The sequence below is a fragment of the Podarcis cretensis genome (genome assembly GCF_951804945.1).
Source record: "Podarcis cretensis genome assembly, chromosome: 16".
Classification (NCBI taxonomy): domain Eukaryota; kingdom Metazoa; phylum Chordata; class Lepidosauria; order Squamata; family Lacertidae; genus Podarcis; species Podarcis cretensis.
The window spans coordinates 31165377-31188754 of NC_137186.1; the positions used below are offsets into that span (position 1 = coordinate 31165377).

The 23378-nt window shown below is 42.7% G+C and overlaps 1 protein-coding gene across 1 annotated transcript; it reads left to right on the plus strand.

The window, feature by feature from the left end:
- The first annotated feature begins 641 nt into the window (after positions 1-641).
- Positions 642-21536, plus strand: CDC45 (cell division cycle 45). The gene is made up of 18 exons (XM_079956810.1): positions 642-855; positions 3174-3233; positions 4077-4169; positions 4793-4930; positions 5293-5433; positions 5769-5824; positions 7001-7049; positions 8948-9009; positions 10769-10819; positions 11646-11765; positions 12906-13037; positions 14196-14294; positions 15515-15676; positions 15897-16035; positions 16751-16834; positions 18503-18621; positions 19454-19530; positions 21163-21536. Exons 1-18 carry the CDS (start codon positions 805-807, stop codon positions 21225-21227), a joined length of 1698 nt encoding a protein of 565 aa, XP_079812936.1. The 5' UTR covers positions 642-804; the 3' UTR covers positions 21228-21536.
- The last annotated feature ends 1842 nt before the right edge of the window (positions 21537-23378 follow it).

Below are 23378 nucleotides of genomic sequence, written 5' to 3' on the forward strand. Positions count from 1 at the left end.
GCCCTCTTCTAAAACGAACAAAATGGTGGATGGACACGCCCTCTCCTGTGACCAAAGAGTTGTTAGAGTCGACACGGAAGTGTTCTTCACAATCCTCTCTTCCGGTTCTGATTCGACCTCTTGCGGGGCAAGGTTGGCAGAAAGCGGCTATGCCTCCCTTTTTGAGCTTTAAGCAGCACCCTGGTGAAAAACCTTATTGTCGGTGTAATCCTATATTTTATACATTTTATACACAGCAACCAACGTAAGCATGTACATAAGATTAGCAGGGTTCACCCCGCAAGCGCAGCCCCAGAGATTAGTGATAACCTTGATCCAACCTTTTTTTTAATACAGGAATGATTATTTCAAGCCATGGTAGGAAAGACAGCCTCTAACCCACGCCTATGCAATTTTACATCCATTCCCTGCAATATTTCAGCTACTCTTTCTCGCAAATGGAGGCTGCCACTACCAACATGCACCCGGGAACCGGACGTCGCGTCTTACTGAACAAGACTGCACCTCCTTTCCCCTTGCCGCCCAATCTTACTGTGCAAAAAGGCCTCTGCCTGTCCGTCTCAGAACTGCCCGTTTAAGCGACGGGCGAAGGAGGGCGGAGCACGCGTCCAATCAAAGCGCCAAAGAGGCCGAACGGTGGGCGGGTCGGGGAGCCTATTGGGCGAGATTCGGAGCGCGGCGACCAATGGGCGAAGCCGAAGGGGTTTGGCGCCTTCCTTTGAGCGGAGCCCCAATCGCCGCCTCAGTTCGCCTTTGCCGCCGTCGGGTTCCTCTCAGGGGGTTGAAAGCCCGGCCTTCCCGGCCATGTTCCTGACGGACTTTCGCAGAGATTTCTATGAGGTGGTCGTGAACCAGGTGAGCGGGGCTCCTCCGGTGTGTGGTAGCAGGTCCCGGCGGGGCCAAGAGAGCCCCGACGGAGAAGGCCTCACTCAGCCCCGAAGCCCGTTGGGTGGCCTCGGTCGATGTGGTTATTATTACAGTGGTACCTCGGGTTAAGTACTCAATTCGTTCCGGAGGTCCGTTCTTAACCTGAAACTGTTCTTAACCCGAGGCACCACTTTAGCTAATGGGGCCTCCGGCTACCGCCACACGATTTCTGTTCTCATCCTGAGGTAAAGTTCTTAACCCGAGGTACTATTTCTGGGTTAGCAGAGTCTGTAACCTGAAGCGTCTGTAACCTGAAGCATTTGTAACCCGAGATACCACTGTATTTCGTATCTGTGCTGCCGAAGCGAGCACGTTCTTGTTCTTATGACCATGTTGCTGTTTAGTTGTTTAGTCGTGTCCGACTCTTCATGACCCCCTGGACCAGAGCACGCCAGGCACTCCTGTCTTCCACTGCCTCCCCCAGTTTGGTCAAACTCATGCTGGTAGCTTCGAGAACACTGTCCAACCATCTCGTCCTCTGTCCTCCCATTCTCCTTGTGCCCTCCATCTTTCCCAACATCAGGGTCTTTTCCAGGGAGTCTTCTCTTCTCATCAGGTGGCCAAAGTATTGGAGCCTCAGCTTCAGGATCTGTCCTTCCAGTGAGCACTCAGGGCTGATTTCCTTCAGAATGGATAGGCTTGATCTTCTCGCAGTCCATGGGACTCTCAAGAGTCTCCTCCAACACCACAATTCAAAAGCATCAATTCTTCGGCGATCAGCCTTCTTTATGGTCCAGCTCTCACTTCCATACATCACTACTGGGAAAACCATAGCTTTAACTATACAGACCTTTGTATAATTATACGGAACTATGTATAATTATAACATTTTGTTGTTGCTGTTATTACCCCACACATCTTCCTAGGTTGCCCCACCCACTCTGGGCAGCTTCCAACATATAGAAAAACATAATAAAACCGTTAAACGTTTTTTAAAAACCTTCCCTAATTAGGGTTGCCTTCAGATGTCTTCTAAAGGTTGTATAGTTACTTATCACCTTGGCTCGGGGGTTGCATAACTGCATACCCTCCAACATTTCTCCACTGAAAATAGGGATGTCCTAAGGAACAACGCAGGTGGCGCTGTGGGTTAAAGCCTCAGCGCCTAGGGCTTGCCGATCGAAAGGTCGGCGGTTCGAATCCCTGCGGCAGGGTGCGCTCCCGCTGCTTGGTCCCAGCGCCTGCCAACCTAGCAGTTCGAAAGCACCTCTGGGTGCAAGTAGATAAATAGGGACCGCTTACCAGCGGGAAGGTAAACGGCGTTTCCGTGTGCGGCTCTGGCTCGCCAGAGCAGCGATGTCACGCTGGCCACGTGACCCGGAAGTGTCTCCGGATAGCGCTGGCCCCTGGCCTCTTAAGTGAGATGGGCGCACAACCCCAGAGTCTGTCAAGACTGGCCCGTACGGGCAGGGGTACCTTTACCTTTAAGGAACAACAGGACATTCCAGGATTTAATCAGAAACTGGGACAGCCAGTAGGTTCAGTGGGGCTTTTCTCCAGTTAGGCATGTGTGCTAACCTGCACATTGTCTACTACTTCAGAGGTTCACTGAACTCAACTGGGCTTAGTCCATCCTTAGTAGCTGTTCAAATGGGATGGCTTTCTAAATCTGCTTGGCTTTTAGATGCCCAAAGTTTCCGCTTTGTTTCTGCTACAGCAGGCTAATACAGCTGCTCCTCTGTTGTTACCAAACATGAACAAAAACATAACACAATAAAATAAATGGACAAGCAACTGCACCCCCAAAAGGAAAGCCCAATTCATGCTCCAGGTTGGCATTTGCATTTCAGTACAGTGGTATCTCGGGTTACATACGCTTCAGGTTACAGACTCCGCTAACCCAGAAATAGTACCTCGGGTTAAGAACTTCACTTCAGGATGAGAACAGAAATCGTGCTCCGGCAGCAGGAGGCCCCATTAGCCAAAGTGGTGCTTCAGGTTAAGAACAGTTTCAGGTTAAGAACGGACCTCCGGAATGAATTAAGTACTTAACCCAAGGTACCGCTGTACTGCAGTGTGCAAAAGCAACATTGACCAAGCAATATAGCATGCTGGAGAGGCAGCTAGACTGAGTCCTTTCTCATATACTAGGATACTTTTTATACACCTTCAAGTGAAGTTTCTTTCAAGTTCTTTCTGTATCCAGAATTGTGATGAATGAAGTGGTTACAGATTGTTATTTTGTAGTGTGCTATTGTCATAGACACTAATTAATATGTTCTCTCTCTTCTTTTCTTTTTTGGTAGCGGGTGCTACTTCTTGTCGCTTCAGATGTAGATGCGTTATGCGCTTGTAAAATACTCCAAGTAAGTCTCCTTTTTATGTCCTGTTAATGTGCAGAAGTCAAAATGGGTGTAAACTGACCTGTGTGCAAAGATGTGGGGGCTCTACTTTTCTAATATTATATCCAGCTAATCTCTACTGAGAGTAGACAAAGTGAAATTAATGGGTCCAACTTTGTCGTTTCCATTTATTTCAATGGATCTACTCCATTGGATGTAACCCAGCATGAAAGTTTTTGTTGGTTGATGGAGAGATGGGAATCTGCAGCCTTTTTTTGTGCAGTTAAAATACTGTCACCTGATAAGCAAAACTATATCTAAATTAAGCAGTGTTTTATCTTTAAACTGCCTTGAGTTCCTGTCAAGGAAAAAGATGGAGTATATATAAGTAGATTTATTATTATTATTATTATTATTATTATTAAATTTCTATACTGCCCTTCCTCTGAGAATCACAGGCTTCACAATATAAAAACACAAAAATACACGCCATAGCAACAAACAAAAATAATCACACACACCAGTTTAAAAGGCCATAGATTTTTTAATTAGCCAAAGGCTAATAAGCAGTGAAATCCTTTTCACACTTATATTATTTGGGACACTTTACCATATTTAGAGTGCAAAACAGGCACTAAGAAATTTATGATTAAACAATGTTTTATTTACAGAACTCTGTGAATTTTTGATTGCTTGGATTCTTGTACTTGTCTTCAAGTAAATCTTATTTATTTTTATATGACAGTGTGATACATGTTTGGCCTTGCTCAAACTGCTGTTGAGCAAAAGCCATAAATTTCATTATTAAACTAATGGTGATGGCTTGCCTACCTCTTCCTCTAAAATGTCACTTTCATTTCTTTTGAGGCTTTATTCCAGTGTGATCATGTGCAGTATACTTTAGTCCCAGTATCTGGATGGCAAGAACTTGAAACTGCATTTCTTGAACATAAAGATCAGGTAAAAACATAATTAGGATTTTTTAAAAATCAATTTCCTTTCTAGTATCTCGGGTTATAGCGCAATGTGTATTTGATAAGAAGAAATCCTATTAATTCCATTGGTGCTTCCTCCCAAATAATTCTACATCTTATTACAGTAGTCTAGCCCACTCTTATGGAGAGTTAGCATATGAAGCTAAGCCAGATCATTGATCCCCATAATGTAATATTCAATGGCTCTCCAGAATTTCCTTTTTTAGCCCTATTTGGAGATGCTAAGGAATGAACCTGAGGGCTTTTGTATGCAACATAGATGCAGTATCACTGAGTTATATCCCTTCTCCACATGTGACTGATTCTGCACGGGAGTTAATTACTTTTTATTGCTGTGGGTGGCCTGAGTTCTTAGATTAAACAGTGTCATGTTAGATTCTGTTGTGGACAACTTAGAGGAAGACTAATTGCTTTCTGTAGTCCCAGGGAATCAGCTATATTTTCTCTCAGGAAATGTAAAGAGCTAATATTTCATAATAGCCCTGAGGATATGAGACTAAAGGAAGCATTAATCTTTTGGATATGGGCCAGCATTTCATAAACAACAACAGTCTTGCTTGCATATTAATATGACTTCCTTATTTGCAGTTCCAGTATTTTGTTCTCATAAATTGTGGTGCCAATGTTGATCTACTTGATGTCCTTCAACCTGAAGAAGACTGTGTTTTCTTTGTCTGTGACACACACAGGCCCATCAATATAGTGAATGTTTACAACGAGTCACAGGTAAATTCTGCTTCTTGAGAAAATGGTTGGTCGGAATCCATTCACATTGTGATAGATAGGAGTTTATAGGTGCATCCTTTGGTTCTAGACATACTCTGGCTCCTTAAACTGTCATGGGTGAAATTCTATTAGCTTGTCTTGTTTTATAGATCATAAATTCTGTACTGATTTGTTAATCATGTAATATGACTTTTGCTGTAGTTGTGATGCTTAGTTTAGTTAATTTTTTTATTGCTGTTTAGCTAATAGTGTTTTATAGATTGTAATTGTTTTATTGACTTTTTAATGATTGTTAATTATCTTTCACTTGAATCGTTATTTCATTAAAATGTTTTATTTAATTAAGCATTTTCTTTTACTAGATCAAACTATTGGTAAAGCAAGATGATGACCTTGAAATTCCTGCCTATGATGATATCTTTAGGGACGATGAGGAGGAGGAAGATTCTGGTAATGAGAGTGATGGTTCAGAGCCTTCAGGAAAGCGGAGGCGATTTGAAGAGGTTAGTTCCTTAAATCACGGAAGCTTAAATAAAATATACCCATGTGTTAAAGGGAAATAATTGTTTCTATCACAGGGCAAAGTTTGTAAATAGGCGTTCATAATTTACTAGCCACTTTGCTATAAGGAAGTGAAGGAAGATGCACTAAGCAAGCAAATGGGTTATTGTTTTTTTTTCTGAGAGCTTCGTTCTATATAAACATAAAAACTACAAGTTCAGGGAGTTAGAATTCAGTAGGCGACTGTTCTTTCAGGCATTACTTGCAGGATTACTTTATAATCAGTTGTGACAAGGACAGAGAAGGGAAATGTAATTTGCTATTCTCATCTCTGCAGGAAATAGTGGAAAGAACAATGAAAAGACGGCAAAGAAGAGAGTGGGAGGCACGCAGGTATGTCTTCAGATTGTACACATTATACTTCTGTTGTTCTGTCTAATGGTAAAATTGAGATTGCAAGCTCTGAAATATTGACGTGGTTAGTGCATCATAGAAAGTGTATCTATATTCCTTTTTTTAAAAAAAATTGCTTAGCTTATATATCTTGAAGACAAAGGTTGGCTATCAGTCATGGGTGCTTTAGTTGAGTTTCCTTCACTGCAGGGGGTTGGACTAGATGACCCTTTGGGGTTCCTCCCAAGCCTATGATTCTATGATGTGGCATTAATTGGATGAAAGGATATTATCAAGGATAGAAATTGGTCCCGTTTAGTAGGAAAGGCTTTATTGATTACCTCTTTGTGTTTCCTCCCCAAATCCAAATACAGTGGAACCTCGGTTTTCGATCGTAATCCGTTCCAGAAGACCCTTCAGCTTCCGAAATGTTCGAAAACTGAAAGTGGAAGCCTCAATACAATAGGGAAACTCAAAACAGAAGCCACCATGGCATGTTCAGCTTCCGAAAAACGTTCAAAAATCGAAGCAGTTACTTCCCGGGTTTTCGGCGTTTCAAAGCTGAAACATTCGACTTCCAAGACCCTCGAAAACTGAGGTTCCCTGTATTTCTTGTGGGTACAGGATCTCTCCTGCACACAATTTTTTTCGGCCTCTAAAGACTCCCCAGTTGCTTCAGTGGAGGCAGCAGTTATAATATATCTAGATCTCGTGTTTCCTTGCATGAAAATAAACAGGGCAACCTTTGCATGTAAGAGGTCTGCATACACAATGGAGTGCTTTTGATTGGGTTGGCTCTCTTTTTCCACATTACATAGTGGAAATATTTTTTTACAAGTTTAACCTTTTGTACATAACAATTGTTGGAGTACAGCGTTCTTTGTCCACTAGTGGAAGAGCCCTTGTGCTAGTGGAGGACAACATTTAAAGCTAAAGAGCAAAAGAACCCTAGGCAACAATTATACTAGCAGAAGCTTGTTTTTCAACAGATGATTCTTGTTGTGCAGTTTTTTCTACAGTCAAGCGCTGTATAAATTTTATGAAATAAATAAATCTTCAGTTATGTACTTGTGTTTTCCCTTGCACAACGACAGTCCTTCAGCACAACTCTATTGCTAGGTGCCTTTAACTTAGTGCTGCGTTGAATAAACCCCATGACTTCTTTCTGTTCTTCAGGCAAGAAATTCTGTTTGACTATGAGCAGTATGAATATCACGGTACTTCAGTGAGTATCAAATATCAATGTCAGTAGACCTTGAAGGAGAACCATTTTTTCAAGTGAAGATGTTATTACTTTGCAAAATTAATAGCAGTTAGTTCAGGATGCTTTACTTTGAGAAAAGGAAGCTCAGCTAGTAGTGCCATAGTATATTATTTATAAATTAATTCTGTGTTTCTGGCTCTTTTGGCATGCCACATCTTTAGAAAAGCCCCTGACCCTCTTCTTGGGTATACATTTTTGCAGTAGCTTTTAACCTTTCTATGAGAATGGGGAAACGTTTGAACCATGCTGCTTTTCAGGGATAAATAAGTTTAGCAATTAGTGTTAAGTAAAGGTAAAGGTAAAGGTACCCCTGCCCATACGGGCCAGTCTTGACAGACTCTGGGGTTGTGCGCCCATCTCACTTAAGAGGCCAGGGGCCAGCGCTGTCCGGAGACACTTCCGGGTCACGTGGCCAGCGTGACATCGCTGCTCTGGCGAGCCAGAGCCGCACACGGAAACGCCGTTTACCTTCCCGCTGGTAAGCGGTCCCTATTTATCTACTTGCACCCGGAGGTGCTTTCGAACTGCTAGGTTGGCAGGCGCTGGGACCGAGCAGCGGGAGCGCACCCCGCCGCAGGGATTCGAACCGCCGACCTTTCAATCGGCAAGCCCTAGGCGCTGAGGCTTTAACCCACAGCGCCACCTGCGTCCCTAGCAATTAGTGTTACTTATACACAAACAATAAGAGAGTGATTTCTAATGGGAGTGCATCTTCACTTCAGGGAAATACTATATTGGGAACACATACACACACAAATTCCTGAATGCCAAGATCCAATTTGGGGCAAGTACTATTTGGTGAGAGAACCCCAGCAGAGATTTAAAATCACAAAATATGCAGCAAAGTAAAGCGTGGAAATACAGGCTGCTAGACCTTTAAAACATGCCCTTGTGAATTCCAAAACTGCACACTTGGTAGGTTAAAAATTGGTTTACTTACAAACTTTTCAAAGGACCGATTACTGTACAGTGGTACCTCGGGTTACATACGCTTCAGGTTACATACGCTTCATTACAGACTCCGCTAACCCAGAAATAGTGCTTCAGGTTAAGAACTTTGCTTCAGAATGAGAACAGAAATCATGCTCCAGCAGCAGTGGGGGGCCCCATTAGCTAAAGTGGTGCTTCAGGTTAAGAACAGTTTCAGGTTAAGTACGGACCTCCGGAACGAATTAGTACTTAACCCGAGGTACCACTGTACTTCAGAAAATTGCACAGGCGGTAAAACTTGAGTTAGTTACAAAGTGGTGAAAGTTCTTAAATATTGGTATAGGAACTCAGCATTGACTAGTGAGAGGCATGCAGTCTGAGTTGGAGCAACCAGCTCAGACCTCCTCACACGTTGAGCTTCATAGGCAGACTAGGGGTAAAGAAAGGCATGATTACCTAGTTCCTCCCAAGGTGAGAGGAAGCTAACATAGCAGGACAGCTTACTCTATGATATTAACCCCTTCATGTGTTAATTACACATAAGCATGTTGGTTGTCTTGTTATCCCCCAAACCTTGGTGATGATATGAGTTACATATTCAGCTGCCCCTGACAGACTTCTGAGTGGTGGTGCTATATTCTGCATGTGCAGGTGTGGGGAGGGAGCCGAAAGCTCAGGTCACTCCTGTACACTTTGAGGCTGAGCTCTTGTCTGCTGCTGCTTTCAGAAATAAACAACAACAGTAAATAACAGATGTTGTAATTAGTTCAGTTTCTGAAGAGACTGTAACAAGCCATGGCTGCCCCTTACTTTTGATAAGAGTCGTAACATTGGTGCTGCTAGATGCTGAAAACATTTGCTTGTCTGGAAAAATCTGTCCTTCCCCAATCACACTCAGCTATTAATTGTTGTTTTTTCCCCTCTTGTAGTCTGCCATGATGATGTTTGACTTGGCATGGATAATGTCTAAAGACTTAAATGATATGTTGTGGTACGTAATTTAGTTTGTAATAGTAGTATTGCTGACTTGCTTCTAGATGTGTTCCAACCTGTATAGAAATGCCCCTGCCAATTGCTCTACCAAAGAGGAAAATCCATTGAAAGCATTTCTCATTATGCTCTTACGGATGTCATATAAAATACTATTTCAAGTTTTTTAGGGTGAGATCATAATCCCTGATGCTTTACTAAACATGTTTTTTAATGGTGGAATTCTACAAATGAGGCCCTCCATTCAATGCAGCATTTGAAATTCGCCAGGCACATTTTGCACCTGACTATTGTGGGTGGCATTGTGGGTTAAACCACAGAGCCTAGGACTTGCCGATCAGAAGGTCGGCAGTTCGAATCCCAGCAACGGGGTGAGCTCCTGTTGCTCGGTTGCTGCTCCTGCCAGCCTAGCAGTTCAAAAGCATGTCAAAGTGCAAGTAGATAAATAGGTACCACTCTGGCGGGAAGGTAAATGGCATTTCCGTGCGCTGCTCTGGTTCGCCACAAGCGGCTTAGTCATGCTGGCCAGCTCCCTTGGCCAATAAAGCGAGATGAGCGCCGCAACCCCAAAGTCATCCGCGACTGGACCTAATGGTCAGGGGTCCCTTTACCTTTATCGACCACTTGCGACCAAGTGAAGATGCCCGGGTGCCAGGATGGCACCTGTCGTCTCCACCATCTGGAGGTGCATGCCTGGGCTGCCCTTGCATCTTGACTGTTTTCACACACTAGCAACACATCCTGTAGAATTCTGTCTGTGATATCTTATCTGCACAATCAGAATGAATTTCAGGAACCAGAAAGTCATATTGGAAAATACAACTTTTGAGCTGTCTGGCCCCCAAATGGCAACTAGGCATTCTGTTTTGGTAACCCTGGTTTAAGGAGCCATTTGGCACCTAGCTTATATATCTGAGTTTCTAACACTGGTTGTATGCTATTAATAAGGCAGATATAAAAGGAAATGTCCTTGAGGCACATGCATTAAATGTCATTCATAGCTATATGTATTTTCATACATTCTATTCTTTATTTCCATTTAATAATTTCTTCCTTTAAAACAAGATGATTTAACAATAAAAAAATTCATACATCAAAACAATTTCAAATCCAGTAGAAATATATCCAGAATCATCCATGCTCAGTTCCTGATATTTGCAGTTAAAAGGAACCCAGAGAGCAGAATTGGAAAAGGTCTGTAAAGGCTTCTGCCAATTGAAATAGGCAGAACTGGGTAGTTATACCAGTAGTCTGAGGTGGTATGAAGCAGCTTCAAATGTTCCATTGGAAAGTGTGGGGAAATATTTTATACTTGCTATTTAGGCATACCTGTGAGTACCTGAAAGCTTATCTGAAATACTTCAAGTGAAGTCCTAGATATGTCTGCTCCGAGATAGAGAGAGAGAGAGAGATACATATATATATATATATATATATATATATATATATATATCCATCCCCTTTATTGAGGTCCAAAGACCCATAGAAATACAGTTAAGTTCAATGGTACTTACTCCCAGGTAAGTATGTATAGCAGCTTTGTATCGTGCTGCCCCCCAGATGTTTTGAAATATAAATCCCATCCCTGATTATTGGCCATGCTTACTGGGAGTTGTACGATGGAGGTAGGCTAAGGTATAGAATAGCACCTTAAAGACTTCAGGGAACCTTTTAAATATTTGTTCACTTTTCAGTCTCAGCAGGGACAGACAGAGAATATCTACAAATTCTTGATTCAGTTGTTTTGATTTGCTTTTTAGGTGGGCTATTGTTGGACTAACAGACCAGTGGATTCAAGACAAAATCACTCAGTAAGTGAGCAGTAAATATTCTATTCAAATAGGTATTTTAAAATTGTTGGCTGCTTTGGGTGTCCTTGTGACTGGACAGAAAGAGGGAATTAAATAATGTTATAACAAATTGAATCCTTTAATTTACACAAATTATGGTGAGGACAGAAATTACTTTTTAAAACGGCATGCCTGTTTCATGTGTTAGGGGCGATCCCCAAATCTGCAAAGAACTGGGAAACTTGTTTTTTCTGAGAAGCACAGTATTTATAGCGTTTGCTAAGGCTGCATTGTATTTGAGAGACAATAGACTTCATTCCTTTATAATGTCAAAGGAATTTTACAGCATGCATTTTACTGGCAAGCTGTTTCTAATGAATTGACTTCTTTCCACATTGAATATCCTGAAAGCAGGAATGGTGAAACTTTATCTCCTTTTCTATAGAACCCTGAACACCAATCAGAGCTAGTTGCAAAACAGTGGGTGAGGGTGGCAGACATATACTTTCATACCATTAAGGAGTAGGGCATCAACAAAGCACATGCTGAGCTCAGTAATTTGTGTTTAGTACCAGAACTAATCTTGCAGCCCTTCCTAAGTTCCACTTCTGGCTTCTCCCATAGTTTTCTTAATTTCACCAACCTAACTTAGAAAATGCCTTCACTGCTGTCAAACATAAACCCTTGCAAATCTGCTCATCCCAAAGAGATCTACTGGTAGATATTAGTATATATTTTTTTGCTCATCCTTTCTCCAAAAGACATTTAATATTTAAAAGGCAGATAATAGAGCTGCCGGGAAAAGAGATTGAACTAACTATTTCTTATCTGTTTTCTCTGTAAAAAGAATGAAATACGTAACAGACATTGGGTCTCTACAGCGGCATGTATCTCGGCATAACCATCGCAACGGGGATGAAGAAAATTCTCTTTCTATTGACTGCATGAGAATAGCATTTGAATATGAGTATCCTTCTAAATAACTTTGCGGAAATATTTCTAAGACTTGGGTGAAGTGGTTTGTAGTACCAGTTGTTGCATTGCCTATGCCAGTGGTGGTGAACCTATGGCACGCATAGGGTTTTTTTTTTGTTGGTAGCCAGCAATTGGTCTGTTTTTCAAATGGCAGTGGCTGTTTCTGATTGGGTGCAACAGCATTCGTTATTTGACCCTCCTTGTGATTTTTTTTTCTGCGCTTTTTTTTGGTGCTGTGTGGTAGTTCCCAGCTCCCCCCTCCAACCCAGGCCTCACCCATTCCCTTCCACCGCTCCCCCAGCTCCAATCCTCCGCAGGCCCCTCGCCTCCCGCGGGCCCGACCTGCCTGGGCTAGGAGGGCACTTGTGCCCGTCGCCTCCCTGTGTGCCTGGCCCAACCCAGCCTCACCCCTTTGCTGCGGTGATGTTGCTGGAGAGAGGAAGGGAGGAAGATGGGGAAGACCATGCTGGAATCGTGGGTAGGGAACAGGCAGGCAGCCACGGCTGTTGTGCTGGCTGGCTGGGGTGGGGGCTCTCCTCCTCCTCCTGGCAGCCGCTCACCTGGCCTAAGGGCTGCTCTGTCCTCCCCATCGTAGTAGCCCAAGAGCGAGCCAGCTGGGGAGCGCGCCATGGCGCACAGGGTGGGGAGGAAGAGTGAAGGAGATGGCAAGACCCGCAGGGATTTTTCTGTTGTCTCCCCCCCAAAAAAAGCTCAGCAACTTTGGGGAGCCTCCCCAAAAAAGCTCAAAAACTTTGGGCACTTTGCAATAAATAAGTGGGTTTTGGTTTGCAGTTTGGGCCCTCAGTCTGTGAGTGGTTCAGTTCAGACATAATGGCACTATTTCAAAGCAACCTGTTTATTGGAGCACAAGTGAGCGATGAATTCAAGTGCCCTTACCTTTCCTTTCCCCTCTGGAAGCTGGTCTCTGAAACCAGGAAAGTCCCTCAACAGGAGAGGGAGGACTTGGGGTTGCCATTTGGTCATGCTCCAACAAACTATGGTTTATTGAAGCAGCCCTGCCATATCTGCAGGTCATTGTGATCCAGACAAGTCATTTTGAACTAGAATGCAATAGGCTTTTTTGATCCAACCTGCTGTAATTACTTTTCCTAATTCTTATCGATGGTCTTAGCTTGTGCCTTGCGCTCTATCAACATTGGTCTCTGTATGAAAGCCTCTGTAATACCTGCTACACTTCAGCCAGCTTCAAGCTTTGGTCTGTGCAAGGTCAGAAGAGACTTCAGGAATTCCTTGCTGATATGGGGTGAGTAAACAAGGAAGTTTTAAATAAATAAGGAGTTTGTATATAATATATAGCAGCATCAATGTGTGTGGCTCTTGTACAAAGTTCAGGAGAATGGGTCCTTGTTACAATAGAAAGCAGAGGGGATACAACATAGAAAGGGGAGCAAAATGGAGAAAAGGATAATGGGGGGATTTGCATTTATTTCAGTTAACAGGCTTATTCACAGTAGGGCATGAGGACTAGGGCAGTGATGGGGAATCCCTATGCCCGACTGATTCCCTGCCCACAACATGGTTTGTAGGCATTCCCAATCTGCTGATTGGCAGTGTCTGCAAAGCCCTCTGCCTTTGCCCTTGCAGTTTGATTTCCAGTTGTGCCGGGAATGAAATACTTCATCTGCTGTCATCATGATGTTAGGTGATTGACAGGAGTACGCTGTAGATCTTGGAGAGATCAGGATCCGGAGCACTAGCTGGATCCAGTTCACTGGTCCTGGACTAGGGGATTGAGACAAAGGATTTGCAGGAATGGATTTTGAAGGTGGATTTTGAAGGAAGCAAGAGGAGGATTGCATGGATAATGTTGCATGCAGGCCTTTGCATAAGGGGCAGAAGGAGAATTAGGAGAGTCATTTGTATGGTTGAAGGTAGTGGAGCTCGAGTAAAGGTCATGAGCAAGGCTGCCAAGCCAGGCGAAGTTTGATGTGCTTTCACCTAGACTACTGGGAACGTCTCCAGAAAGTTCCATGTTTAAACTCTAGCATCTCCAGGTACAACTGGTCTGAAATCCTGCCATTCAGTGTAGACAATTACTGAGCTATATGGCCTTATAGCTTGATTCAGTTTAAGGCAGTCGTCTAGAAAACAGCCATTAACCAGCCCTGGTGGTCATCTAATGTTTATTGGATGGATTTCCCCCCTAAATTGATTTTTGAATTCTGAATTTATTGTTATTCACGTTTTATGCTGTTTTTTGTTGCATCAATTAAGTGTTTTAAATTTGTTGTTAGCCACCCTGAGCCCAGTTTTCTGAACTAGGAAGGGCGGGGTATAAATAAAAATTTATTATTATTATTATTAATAGTTTTTGAATAATGAACATGAAGATATTGTGACTTGGCAGACATGCTTCATCACTGAAAATGTGATCTCTTCCCCACCCCCACTCCTCCCTCAGCTTACCTTTGAAGCAAGTAAAACAGAAATTCCACTCTATGGACATTTCCTTGAAAGAGAATCTACAGGAGATGATTGAAGAATCTGCAAATAAGTTTGGGTAAAACACTTTTTTATATATTTGGAAATCTTAGTAAACCTTTTCATCTCTATGTGATGGCCTAAATGGGTATTGTAGCCTGTCTGGACTGAGCAGAAGCAGAAACCCACCCTTGCCCTTACATTTCTACTAAACCATTGAACAGTTCATCAATTTTTTTTAAACTAAACTAAAGCACTGCTATCAGGTCTGCCCTTGCTGCTTACTATTTCACAAATATTTTTATTTATTACACCTTCCAAGGAGCTCAGGGTCTTAGGGTGGTATATGGAGATTATAACACAAACCTAATTTGCAGGGTTGTTTTAGTGATTTCTAAAGTAACATGAGGGACGCTGGTGGCGTTGTGGGTTAAACCACAGAGCCTAGGACTTGCCGATCAGAAGGTTGGCGGTTCGAATCCCCGCAACGGGGTGAGCTCCCGTTGCTCCGTCCCTGCTCCTGCCAACCTAGCAGTTCGAAAGCACGTCAAAGTGCAAGTAGATAAATAGGTACCACTCCGGCGGGAAGGTAAACGGCATTTCTGTGTGCTGCTCTGGTTCGCCAGAAGCGGCTTAGTCATGCTGGCCACATGACCCGGAAGCTGTCTGTGGACAAACACCGGCTCCCTCGGCCTCTAGAGCAAGATGAGCACACAACTCCAGAGTTGGTCACGACTGGACCTAATGGTCAGGGGTCCCTTTACCTTTAAAGTAACATGATTTTTTAAAAACATGATTTTTTTGGTGTGAGCCTAGCGGAAAAAGTACTATTTATAAATAGTAATGCTCTGAAAGGAACTGTTTGACTGTTGATTGGACTAGCTGCCCTGATATCACAGAAATGGCAGGGCAGGCAGAGTTCTTCAGCTGCCACCAGCTGAACTGAGTTGATCTAATCCTAGAGAGGGTCAAGGCAAGCAGAAAGTGTTAAGTGCTAGGCCAAGGAAATGAGGATTGGAGCAGGGTAATGCCTAGAAAAATGAGAGGAAGAGGAAAAGTATAAGGAAAACTGAGAGAAAGACAAGCTCCTACATATTGCTATGAGCTACATAGGGAAGGGATTCAGGTGGACAGAGTTTTGTTATTAGGTAGTCTTCCAGAAATGGCCTTTAGAACATTAAATTCATGATTTCTTTAGCTACTTTCATGGTGTGTGTGTATAGTATGTTCAGTGCTAAGACAGCAGGGATTTTAAAAAAGCTTTTAACATCTCTCTGTTGGCTTAATTTGGTTCTGCAGAATGAAGAATTTAAGAGTTCAAACCTTCAGCATCCAGTTTGGTTTTAAAAATAAGTTTTTAGCAAGTGATGTAGTGTATGCAGCTGCTTCTTTAATGGAGAACATGGAGAAGGACGAAAGTGGAACTGACAATTTCATCAAAGCTTTGGATAGTCTTTCCAGGTAACACACATAGTTTTTCAAGCTCATTCAAATCTGCTTTTTAATTTTTTTTTACCCACAACTGATTGGCAGTAAGGCATTCTAAACTGTTACATAAAAAATTCAAGGTCAATAAGAATGCACCAAGCAAGTGGTTACTGATAATAAATTAAGAAGTCTTCAGTACAGGTTTTTCTCTTCTCTGGTAAAGTAAGCTTCTTTCTGTTTTCCTTTTTTTCAGGAGTAACCTGGACAAGTTGCATCAAGGGCTGGAACTAGCCAAAAAGCAACTTCGTGCAATTCAGCAGACCATAGCCAGCTGTATCTGCACCAATCTTGTAATCAATCAGGGACCGTTCCTTTACTGTTATCTCATGGAGGTAAAATTTGCCTGGACTTGTTTCTCAGTTCTGTGCTGTACTTTTAAAACACTTCATTTACGTTAACAAGCTTGAAGTTCTAAACTGAATGGTTTTAGCTTCACACACTTGACACATGCTGTATCTACAGCTTTTCAGAGCCAAATTTAGATTAGATGGTGGAAGTGCTTTTAAAAGAAATGTAAAGAGATCTGATTGCAAATCTGCAATGTTTGGCCCTGCATTATGGAGCCCAGAAGAGTGCAGTGTTTTTTCCTTTAACATCTTAAGATTTCACTCTGCATGAAAACAGGGCTTTGAGTGAAACTTGCAAGGATACCAGTCACTGTACACTTCATTTTAACTGATTTTAGTATTGTATTTTTTTAAAATTGTTGCAACCTGCCCCAGGGAGTTTGTGGTGAAGGGCAGGTAAGAAATACTATACGTTGATGGTGGTAGATTTGTGATCCAGGAGGTTCAGTAATCACCTTCAGGAAAGCAGCTGCTCAGCTGAACTTTTATTTATCTTAATAATAGCCCTGCATACTGCTTGACAAGAACCTTTTGAATCTCAGCAAGAGAATCTGTTGGGGAGAAAAAAGACCCAGTGGCCTGGTATACATGTACAAGCTCTGGCACACATCTAAAAGGACCATCTGCCCTATAACCTGTATATGGAAATTACTGCCTTTGGGGGCGGGTTTAGTAATTATATCTCTTTTTTCCTTCCCAGGGCACACCAGATGTGAAATTGTTCTCCAGACCAGTATCGTTATGCTTGCTTAGTAAATACTTACTCAAGTCATTTGTTTGTTCTGTAAGTCATTTTCTTTTTCCCCTTCTGGGTTTGCTTAAGTTACGCTGATGTTCTGCATCTAGCAGCATTGCTCAGACAAGACCTTTCCCCACAGCAGAATGGGGCGGGGGAGCAATTTTCAGAGATGTCCTGCAGTCCCCACACCCACATAATCTGCTTCAGGAGCTCCCTTACACCTCTTGAACACATTTAAAAGAGGGGAGTGTTGAGTGGCCCTGCTGGATACAACTCATCATCTCCATGATGTTGAACAGCACAATTTTCTTTTAAAATGCACTCTTAAAGAGAGGTGTGCCGAAGTGATATAGAATTGTACTCATAAGGACCAAATTACAAAGGACATGGCTTGAAATGCATATAGTAAGCCTGTATTGTATTTCCTGGTTGTATTTCGGGGATCACACCTAAAGCCAAAACCGTGTACAGTGGTACCTCGGGTTACATATGCTTCAGGTTACAGACTCCGCTAACCCAGAAATAATACTTCGGATTAATAACTTTGCTTCAGGATGAGAACAGAAATCGTGCTCCGGCGGCACGGCAGCAGCAGGAGGCCCCATTAGCTAAAGTGGTGCCTCAGGTTAAGAACAGTTTCAGGTTAAGAACGGACCTCCGGAATGAATTAAGTATGTAACCAGAGGTACCACTGTATAGTCAAAAAACATTAGTTGCAATGGTGGGTGGGATTGGCAAAATCATTTTTCCTGGGGGTCTGCCCCCTTTTTCTTTCCTTTTTAATTTTTTGTTTTTCCAAGAGCATAAAGCTGAATGCACACAAGTTAAGTGTGTGCACGTTGTGGGTTTACTGTAGTTGAATTTAATGTGCAGATTAAAAAAAAAAACAAATAGCGCCAGTGATGCTACTGGGAAATTTACTCACAGTACAAATGGCACTTTCGGGCAAGCAATTTTTCTTAGGTTAGGGGCAAGGGGTGAAAGGGTTAAATTCTCCCCTCCCCATTTGCTGCAATTTAATATAGCTCCTTCCTTTGGCTCTAGAGTTAGATGTGAAGGCCTGGGCGGGGAGAAAGGAACGATGCAGGGAGCCCACATTCCCCCCAATCTTTCTGTTTTTCCCCAGGCTTTCTTATGTGTACTCTAAATTAACTCAATAACTGACTTAAACAAGGCATTGTATTGTAAGAGTAATATTACAGGACAGTTTTATTTCTGAGCATCATGTGTTGGATGATTTTTTTTTATTCATTTGGTAAGGCAGAACATTGCAAATCTACAAAAGGACCAGGTTTTCCAAAGAAAAGCACATTCAAAAAAGAATTATGCATTTCATCCACCATAGTGCTGTAACAATTTCTGTTTTTAAATTTTATTAAATTGCATTTTAAGCAACTTAGCATAGCATTTAAAGTATTTTTATTGTAAGGCACACGTGAGTTCCTTTTAAATATGGGTAAGATAAAATCTCATAAACCTAGCAGAGCAGTAAGTATAAATAAATATCTGTGTGTGTGATTGCTGGAAACAACGTCTGTCTGGTTACTGCTGCCTAAGGAACCTCAAAACGTCTAGCAAACGTTTGATCTATAATCCTTTTTAGATAACTTTAACCCTCAAATTAACTCCTCATCAGTACTTTAAAAAGCAGAGCTGAAGTTTTCTGATTCTGTCTTTGAAGTTTATGTAATCAATGTGGTTTCTGGTTTCCAGACAAAAAACAAACGCTGTAAGCTGCTGCCAATGGTTATGGCCGCACCAATGGACATTGAACAAGGCACAGTGATCATGGTGGGGATTCCACCTCATCTGGAAAGCTCAGACAAAAAGAAGTAAGAGTTTTATTTGCTGAACCTTTTAGATAAGATGCTCCATAAACTGAGCTGGCTGTTCCAAGTCTGATCATTGTTCTGGAGTATGTGTGGGGAGGGAGGAGAAACAACAGATACGCATTTGCAATGAAACAGGCCAACTCTGTATGGTTGTTTGGGTGCATGCTGAGAACTAGCCTGGTGTAGTGGCTTGCATTTTGCACTTGAACCAAGGAGACTCAAGTTCAAAACCTTGCTTAGCCATGAAATCCGCTGGGTGGTCTTGAGCCAGTCACTCTTTGTTGCAAAGATGAAATGAGGTGTTGGTGGGGTCCTAAACTCTTTGGAGGAAAGGAAGTATGGGAATAGTTTGCACAGTTGCCATTTTTGCAGCTTGTTAAATTTAAGCTGTTGTATCAAACGATTTTGCACTTGTATAACGTGGGGCACCTGGATTTTGCCAATCCCCTACAGCCTCCCACATTCCCTGAAAAACTGCTCCTGGGGGTTGGAGGACTTTCTAGAGCAGTATAGGGGGCTGTAACCGGGGGAAGATCAGTGCTTTACTCTAGGACCAAATACCAGGCATAGGCAAACTCTGGCCCTCCAGATGGTTGGGACTACAATTCCCATCATCCCTAGCTAACAGCACCAGTGGTCAGGAATGATGGGAAGTGTAGTCCCAAACATCTGGAGGGCCGGAGTTTGCCTATGCCTGCCTTAGATGGTTGTATTTTTGGTGCGTGTGCTTATTTAATGGATGCTTGGGGTACTTTTTAGAGAAAGGCTAAATGCTTGTTGACTTTTCCTTTCTGGGGAAATGCAAAATGCTTGTTTTTCTCTCCCTCTCTAGCTTTTTTGGAAGAGCATTTGAAAAAGCTGCAGAAAACACCAGTTCTCGGACTTTACACAACCATTTTGACATGTCTAGTAAGTAAATGCTGCATATCTTATATAAGCGAGAGCATCAGCAATTTTTAGGCTTTTCCATGCATGCCTTTGTTTTTTAATGAGGCACATTTCAGAGAAAATTGTGCAAGTCTGAGTACTTTACTGAGTATTTGTAAGCTTGTAAAAGAGTTGTGGCAGTCAAACATCACTGAGACTTGGAATGTGCACCAGGAGCCAACAATGTGCTTCACCTACTGATGTGCCCTAAAACCAAGTAGCTGCTGTTGCTTTGCATGGATGATGGATCAAAGAGGGAAAAGGCTTATCAGCTCCAAGTATTTACTTCTTGGCACTGAAGTAGTGCAGCTTCTAGTTTTAAAGTTTCAAGCGTGCCCACTCATCAGTTGATGAACACAAGACCAACTGATGACTGGCATGTATGAAAAAAAAAATAACCCCACATCACAGACTAATGACCTGATATTCTTTCAACTAAAGTGCTTTTTGATGGGAACATTTATCTTTGAGTGTGAGTCACCGAGTGATTTGATTGATGATCATGTATGTATGTATGAATGAATGAATGAATGAATGAACTATGAGGAAATATTACAATGTTGGGAGCTTTTTGCTCTAGGGAAAATAGTACGAGTAGGGAGATAATAGAGGCACATTAAATTATGTATGGTGTAGATAAAGTGGATAGAAAGAAGCAGTTTCTTCCTCTCATAGTTTTAGAGCCATCCAACTTAGTGGAAGAGGAAGAATGTCACACAGGGCATAGTTTAACTGTGAAATTCTCTACCACAAGAAGTGGTGATGGCCGCCAACATGGACATATTTAAAATGGGATCGGACAAGTTAATGGAGGATAACGCTCTCAGTAGCTACTAATCATGATGGCTGTGAAGTAGCATCAGGGTGGCTCTGAGGAGCAGTTGCTGGAGAACAACTGTTAAGAGAGAATTGCTGTCCTCATGTCCAACTTGCGGCCTTCCCGCAGACATGGCTGACCACTGTGGAAAAAATGGCTTTTCTTAGGTTAGGTAAAGGTTAAGGGACCCCTGACCATTTGGTCCGGTCGTGACTGACTCTGGGGTTGCGGTGCTCATCTCGCTTTATTGGCCGAGGGAGCCGGCGTACAGCTTCTGGGTGATGTTGCCAGCATGACTAAGCCACTTCTGTCGAACCAGAGCAGTGCACGGAAATGCCATTTACCTTCCCGCCAAAGTGGTACCTATTTATCCACTTGCACTTTGACGTGCTTTCGAACTGCTAGATGGGCAGGAGCTGGGACCGAGCAACAGGAGCTCACCCCGTCGCGGGGATTCGAACCGCCGACCTTCCGATCGACAAGTCCTAGGCTCTGTGGTTTAACCCACAGCGCCACCCACATCCCTTAGGTTAACTAGTCCTAAAATGAATTCTGCATGTGCAACGGTTACCAGTTAATACTGGTAGCGGTGGCTTCTAAACTGACTCTTAGCAATGTAGAGTGACTGGGGAAATCCAGCAAGATGGGTGGGGTATAAGTAATAAATTATTATTATTATTACCACCAGAAAATGTTTAAATCAAGTTGTCACTGTAATATAGAACAGGTCCATCATGCTGTGATATGCTATCTCTCCAGTATTTGTGCCGTTACAGACATTTCTTTTATTGTTTTAGTTATTGAATTGAAAATGGAAGATCGGAGCAAATTTCTGGATGCACTTATTTCTCTTTTGTCCTAGTGGTAAGATGGCGCTGAAGGATAATTTTTTTAAATCATTGAATCTTGAACAATTTTAGAACTCATTAAAATGCATCTGAATGTGTTCCATTTTTAAAGTTTTGTCTTTCTCCTTTTGTAAGGTCTTGATACCGTTTTATCTGTGAGTTTTACCTTATGTATATGGAATTTGTAAATAGCAATTATCTTGTATCTACCATGTTTGGTTTGTATAGCTTTGATGTGAACCTATTTTAAAGCATTGGGTGTTTAGATGTAGCCAATGCAGGTTTGTTCTTGAAAAATTTAATCAAATAAATTTTTCATTTTATGTCTTGGTTGATGTAAAATCTCTGTGCTATCTGATGATGCCGTGAACATCAATATTTTGCTGATCTACATATTACAAAAAATGGGAATACAGACCATTTCATTTTATACTTACGGTGTGCCATGGGTTTCACTTAGCATGAACTGGTCCACCAGTATTCAGAATTTGTAATGTGCTTTTTAATGCTTCAGTGTGTTTTGCTTCTATTTATTTTTATTTCACAATGTTTGTATACCTCTTAATCAAAAAATATCTCTACTCGATTGTGTTTTATTGGCCACATGAATTATTGCTACTTTCCAAGTTGTGGATATTGGCTACGTCTATGACAGTAACATTGCGTGCTTTGGTTTGTTTGTTTTTGTCCATCCAGTCTTCAGTTTCTTTCCCTATCTCCATCCCCCTCTATGATGAAGCCTATGGGTGTGTCTAGAGCAGGGGTCAGCAAGCTTTTTCAGCAGGGGGCCGGTCCACTGTCCTTCAGACCTTGTGGGGGGCCGGACTATATTTTGGAGAGAGAAAATAATGAACAAATTCCTATGCCCCACAAATAACCCAGAGATGCATTTTAAATAAAAGCATGCATTCTACTCATGTAAAGACACCAGGCAGGCCCCACAAATAACCCAGAGATACATTTTAAATGAAAGGACACATTCTGCTCATGTAAAAACACGCTGATTCCTGGACCATCCGCAGGCTGGATTTAGAAGGCAATTGAGCCAGATCCGGTCCCCAGCCCTTAGTTTGCCTACCCGTGGTCTAGAGCAGGGATTTCCAACCAGTAGATCATGATCTACCGGTAGATCCCTGGCTGATCCTGGTAGATCATGAGATCCTTATTGTGTACAAAAAGTTATGGGGTGGGGAAGTAAAAAAACTCTGTCCAATCCTCCCAAAAAAGCTCAACAACTCTGGGCACTTCACTGGGCAATCCACCCACCCCACACACGCTCCTCCTACCTCCAATGACAATGGGTAGATCACTGTCGTTTTTTTATACTGGGAGAAGATCACAGTCTCTTGGGAGTCGGACAAAGCTGGTCTAGAGGGTGCAGATGCGGAAAACAGAAAGGTAGGGTTCAGTAAGGATCATAAATCTGAACAATGATGACAGCTGAAGGCAAATCTTTCAGGACTCCGGACAGAGCCCAGGGAGCAGGCAGCTTATTCTGAGAAGAACCATCTCAGCTGAGCCCCTGGCTGTCCCTCTCAAGGCTCCACCCTCTTGCTGGTTAGTGCACATCCCTTGGCTTAGAGCCTGGCGCTCCAGTGCCTCTCCAGGATCCAAGGCCAGCCTGCCCATGAAACAGGGTGAAGCAGCTGCCTCAGACGGCCAAAGCCCCCAAGGCAGTATTCCCGCGGGTGCCTGCCCTGGCAGAGAAGCAGCAGCTGCACCATTGGCACTGCTTTCCGGCAGCATCTCACCGAAATCTCGAGAGATCTCGCAGAGTGCAAGATGATCTCGGGGGATTTCTGCAAGATCTCATGAGAACTTGCTGAAAATTAGAGGCGGAGCTGGGCGGCACTTCCTGTTTCTCCTCAAGTGGCGAAATGGGACGCAACACCCCTGCCAGGATCTCATACTGAGCCCACTGTCTGTATGTGAAAAGCCAGCTTGGTAGAATGTGAGTCCCTTGGAGGATGCAAGCCCCTCTGTGGAAAGGGGCTTGGTCTCTGGGGGTTTCTGGTTCTTAGGCTGCTGCCGCCAGTAGAGTTCATGACCATTTTTTTAAAACAGTTGATTGGTTCTCTTCCTTCCATTTTTTTTAATGCTTTAGTTGAGATTCCTGCATTGCTGAGAGTTGGCTAGATGACCCTCAGGGTCTCTTCCACAATTTT